The sequence below is a fragment of the Teleopsis dalmanni genome, chromosome 2 (assembly GCF_002237135.1).
Source record: "Teleopsis dalmanni isolate 2A chromosome 2, ASM223713v2, whole genome shotgun sequence".
In the NCBI taxonomy this organism is placed as follows: domain Eukaryota; kingdom Metazoa; phylum Arthropoda; class Insecta; order Diptera; family Diopsidae; genus Teleopsis; species Teleopsis dalmanni.
Window position 1 is genome coordinate 181,951,676 of NC_051847.1, and position 5,798 is coordinate 181,957,473.

A 5,798-nucleotide genomic window follows, 5' to 3' on the forward strand; every position below is an offset into this window, starting at 1 on the left:
TTTTACCAATATCCCGACTAGTGTCTATAGTCATTTTCAGGGTACTTTTTATATATTATATTTTATTTTCAACAAAATTTCGTTTAAAATCTATAATCATCCGCAGGATACTGATATAAAATTTTTATAATATAGCAACAATTTAATTTCTTTATCGTTTATATTGTATTATTGCTATATTAGAAAAATAATTTACTAATAACCTAAAAATAACTATAACATTTAGTTAAAATATTGAGGTAAATAAAAATTAATTTCATATAATTTTGAAAAATTATATTTTGTTTTCTTCAATATTTTGACTATAGTCTATCGTTATGTACGGGGTACTGATATAATATATTTTAAAATTATATTTTATTTTTATCAATATTTCAACTATGTCTCCAGGATACTGACAGAAAATATTTGTAATATAGCAACAATTCAATTTCTTTGTCAGTTGTATTGAATTATTGTTATATTAGAAAATATTCTGTAGATTATAGAATATAGCAGAAATATTGGTATATATAATATAGCAAAAATTTAATTTCTTTGTCAGTTGCATTGAATTATTGTTAAAAATATAACAGTATCCTGCAGATACTGGTATAATATTAATATTCTGTAGATTATAGAATATAGCAGAAATATTGGTATAAATAATATATAATTTATAGGAATAATTTAAAAGTTGTTTTTATAACAAATAATAACGAATTAACCCGTTTTAAAAATAAAAATATCAAAATAAGAAATTATTATATTTTGTTATAGAACAAAATTATTTTTGTTATTATTTCATTATTCAAATAGTTCAATTAATTTATTTCTTCATCTTAAATATTCGCCAATTAAATATGAAAAAAACAATATTGTGCTCTAATATTCTGTTTTATGTTATAAATGCCAATATTGTATCCAAATCAAACACTTGTTAAGTAAAATTTTTTACTACAATATTGTAACGAGCAGTAAACAATCAACAGACAATAAAACCATAACATTTAACTAATAATGAAATAAAATGTTTACGATTTCTATAACAGTTTTCATTTAATTTACATATATATAAAGATTTTTTACTAGTTAGCTTGGCTTCTATTTTTATATTTTAAAATACATACATTTTTATATATATTTTAGTTGTTCATTTTTTGCTACATTTATCAGTGATAAAAAGTCCATGGCAATTACTTTAGTCATAAATCAAACACTGAGCATCCCTATACAATCCCAACATCCTTGTAAAAAATGAACAAAAATTTTTGCTTGGGCATAGCAACAGTGGCTACGTATAATTGCACTCACACACCACAGAGAAGTATCTCCAGTAATGTATGTATGTGCGAGTGTTTGAGTTCAAACAGAGGAAAAGGGGAGTTATGGCGTAAAACAAATTATATGGCAATTGCTGTTTATGCTCATAAAAATATTAAAATTATAAAAATAAAAATATATCTGCACTGATTTCGGTGCCATACACACAACAGTTGATAAATATTTTTTTTATAGTTCTTTTTATAGGTTTATAGGTTTTGTATAGCGACGGTCAACGGTTTGTGTTACTTCTTATCAGAGGACATACGTTTTCTATATAACACGCTACTAAAAGCAAGCGCAACAATGTTTTAAAGTATTATGTGCATTATTGTTTGCTGTTAGTAGTAGTCATTTTTGCTAAAATATATTTACTAAAAATTAACATTAAAGTATCTTCAATATCATCAGTATTATCAATATCAGCACTTCTTCAACTACTTAAATACATAAAAACTGGTACCCACGAATTTAAACTGCCATTGCTGTTTAGTCTCGTATAAAGACAAATTCATTATAGTGATTCCATCGGTTTTCTTCTGCATCTACACCAGGTTTAGGTTCGGCCGCAGAGCCAGCAGTACCTGAACCACAGCTACCAGCTAATCGAAAGCCTTGCTCGTGCAACATATCAAAGGCTTGCTCAATAAAACAGTGTTTGAGAAAGAAACGTGATGTGTAACGATCGGGACCGCCATGATCTGGGTCACGTGATTCGTTTAGTGTATCGCCAAACACTTCACGACATTGCGCCACACGTCCACACACAAGAATACGTGACAATTTACGAAACTTAACATCGGCCAGACCATCCTTGCCAAATTGAAAGCTGCCCCGATAACCAATCGTAATGCAGCCCGGTGGACGTGATTCACGTTCGCCGCGTATGCAGTCCAAGATGCCACTCAATTTGTAATACTCGGCCTCCTTTTGTAAACGTTGTTTTTCACGAAAACCTTCAGGCAAGTTGAGCTGCTTGTCACGCAAAAAATCCAGTATATAACGAAACAGCACACCATCACGATCGAGAAAGTAGCGTCCTTTACTGTCCTTGACTAAACCGTTCTTACTGCTAAATAATTCATGCAACAATGATGACTTCTCCTGCAACAGCGTCTCGAATGTGGTGGTGTAGTGTACCCCACCGACATTTAATTCCACAATTTCACTCATTGTGCGTGCTTTTCTGTATTTTAACTTGTGTGCCTTTGTGCGCTTTGTGCTTGCCTTTGCCTCAAGTATGTGTGTGTAGACGCGCTCCACTACCAATTAAAATTGTTATCAAAACTTTGTTTTCTTATTGTTTTCTTATCACTTGCTGCCTCACGTGCACAACAATATACAACACTGGTCTTTGGCTTACTCAAGCGATACACATATGGCACATATCCAAACAACCAAACAATTTAAAGTTACTAAAAATTTTTGTTGTATCTACACTAAGGAATTAATTTTGTGTGCGTACAACTTCAATTTGGCACACTTTCTACGGTTTGTTACACTTTTCTGTGTACTGACTCCACACTTTTGTTTTTGTTATACTTTAAGTATTTTATTTACTTATCATTGATTTTATTTTTTCAGTTTTTCCGATTTTCGCGTCTTTAGGCATTGAATGCTGTTGTTGAACTGATTTTTCTTTGGCGCGTTTGTTGCGAATTTTCCACACACAATTCACAATTCACAACTCACAACTCACAATTCAAGAAAATGTATAGTACAAAAAAGTTCAATATTTTGAGTAAAGTTTCCTTTGCTGAGAGCGCATACGTACTGTACGGCATGTTGAGAGCGAAATGTAGAGTATGGAATATTGTTTTGAAATACGAGTTCTTTGTTTACGAATGCGCTCTCTTCTGTTAACAAGTGGTCAAGTGTGTGATAATATGAAAAACATCTGAATCTGTGTAAATTTGTTTGCTTTGCTGGTTTTAAATTAAGGCCATAAGGCTATGCAATGGGTCAGATATAATATGATGATGATGATGACAGTGAATGATGATAACAAAAGTGCATATTTTTCGGTTGTTCATGGCGTATGAGTAGCATTTGTTATAATTTAATCCCAATTCGCTCTAATTTTCAATATAATTACAATATATTTATATATATAACACATATTATTTATACACAACAAAATTAATGCTTTAATAAGCTATAGAGAACACAAAAAAAAAATTGAGTTCAAAAAGTATTATTATATACAGTACTAAATTTAATTATAAAATAATTAAAAGCAATGAATTAAAAACAGAACTAATGATATATCAGCACATATATTTAGCCTCAATATTGGCTTTAGAAATATATTCTTCGATTTATATTCAATAATAAACTATGGAGAACAGAAAAAATATTACTTTATTATACTATTATTACTATTAACATTACTATTATTATTATAACCAGTAAATAAAAAAAAAATAGTAAATAATAATTAGTAAGCTTCAATACTAACCTTACAGATGAATATTTCGATCTATACTCCGTAATAAACTATTGAGAACACAAAAAAAAATGTCTTCAAAATATATTATTATAAACAACAATAATTTTAATTATAAAATAATTATAAACAGTAAATAAAAAAAAAATTGTAATTATATTTCTACATATTTTTAGCCTTAATATTGACCTTAGAAGTGAGTCCTTCGAATATATTTGGTAACAAACTATGGAGAACAAAAAAAAAATTTAATTTAAAAAATAATATTGTAATCTATATAAAATTTGAATTAAAAATAATTATAACAATTAAATAAAAATTAAAATAATAAATAATAATATCAGTATATATATATTTAGCAAGCTTTAATATTAACCTTACAAATTAAACGTTCGATTTATGTTCCGAAATAAACTATTGAGAACGAAAAAAAATAAAAAAAAGTATTATTATACATAGAAATAAATTTAAATATATAAAAATTATATAGTTTCGCATGGCGATATTGATTAATATTCAAAAATACACGACTTTTAAAAATTAGTTAAAAAAATATATAATTTTCTGTCTGTTTCATTGTATCGTGATGGCTATGGTAATAACTCAAAGTTACGCAGGTATTATTTTAATATATTCATTACTTTCATTTGATGTGGAGTTGCATTTTACAATTGGGTCCTATGCTCTAAAGAACAGCAGAGGTGTGAGATGGGACTTGCTTCTTACCCATGAAAAAAACTATAATTAAACGTATAGCTTCAATTGGTGCCGGTAGATTTTTTGAAGTTCCAATACAGGGTTTATTATCACATTATACTGATAAGTATCGTGGTCGTGGTTAAAAACTATGACTCTGTACCGACAGCGTAGTTTGGTTTCAAAAATGTTTTCTTAGTTGGTTCATATAAACATATAGGCGCTTCTGTTCTACTCGAAGCCCTGTCGTTTCTAAAGTTTACCAACTAATCAGTAAAGATATTTATTTGTTTTAATAAAACAAGGAACTTACATAGCTTAGTAAGATTTTGTTAATTAACATTATATTTAATACATTATTATATCGTAACATTTTCTTATATAGATTATTAGAAAAGAAAATCTGTGTTGCTATCGAATGATTCTGATATTAATTTAAATAAAATGCTTAAATTTATTTTGTTTTTCCATGAAAAGTAAAATCGAATGCTTTTAATATTAATTTTAATAAAATACTACAATTTATTTTGTTTTTCATTGAAAAGTAAGTTTTTTATATATATTTTTTTAGTTGTGATACCTTAGTTTATTTTTAGTTAATTTTTTGGGGCTCACCATATAACTGTTTCGGATATAGCCGAATAAACCACATCATTGATTTTTGATGATTTAATAGTCCATGTATAAAAATTTCATGATATATATGAAAAAAAGGAACTTGTCATGTAAATCATATTTAAATAACCTTTCACATTTATTATATTAAAAATTTATAAAAAAATATTTATTTTACTTTTGTATTTATTCATAATATATTGCATTAATTAATTCAAATAAATAATAACAATCATAGTTTCATAACTTTAAAGATAAAAAATTGGTGTTAATATTATTGACTCTAAAATAATTGTTAATGGATAATAAATAGTCTCTAATAAATTATTAGCGGAGAGAGAAAAAGTTTTTCTTCCTTATAAGCAGTGCATTCGTATAAAATTTTTTTTAGTTGTAAAATAATTTTGTAATGAAACAAATAATAAATAAATTAATTAAATTAAATAGTAAAAATGTTTATATCACAATCAAAGAAATTTTGTTTTATATACACAAAATTTTTATGAAATATTTTTATGTAATTAAATTGGTCAACTCATTGTTTTTTTATTTTTGTTTTAATATTTTTTGTTTGCTTTAAAAAAGGAGACTGTATATTTCTTATTACTTTTCTCGTCAGACATAATATATTTTTCATGATATTTCTGACTTGTGCATTGGTAACACTGCCTAATATTTACATTGTCAGTTACCCTTTAGCATCATCAACAAACCTCGATTTCAATGTCACACAACGACA

General features: G+C 27.0%; 1 protein-coding gene across 1 annotated transcript; it reads right to left on the reverse strand.

Annotated features, from left to right (window-relative positions):
• Positions 1–1,092: 1,092 nt before the first annotated feature.
• On the reverse strand, positions 1,093–2,917 carry LOC119682326 (BTB/POZ domain-containing protein KCTD12-like). The gene has a single exon (XM_038095738.1). It carries the CDS (start codon positions 2,473–2,475, stop codon positions 1,792–1,794), a length of 684 nt encoding a protein of 227 aa, XP_037951666.1. The 5' UTR covers positions 2,476–2,917; the 3' UTR covers positions 1,093–1,791.
• Between the last annotated feature and the right edge of the window lie 2,881 nt (positions 2,918–5,798).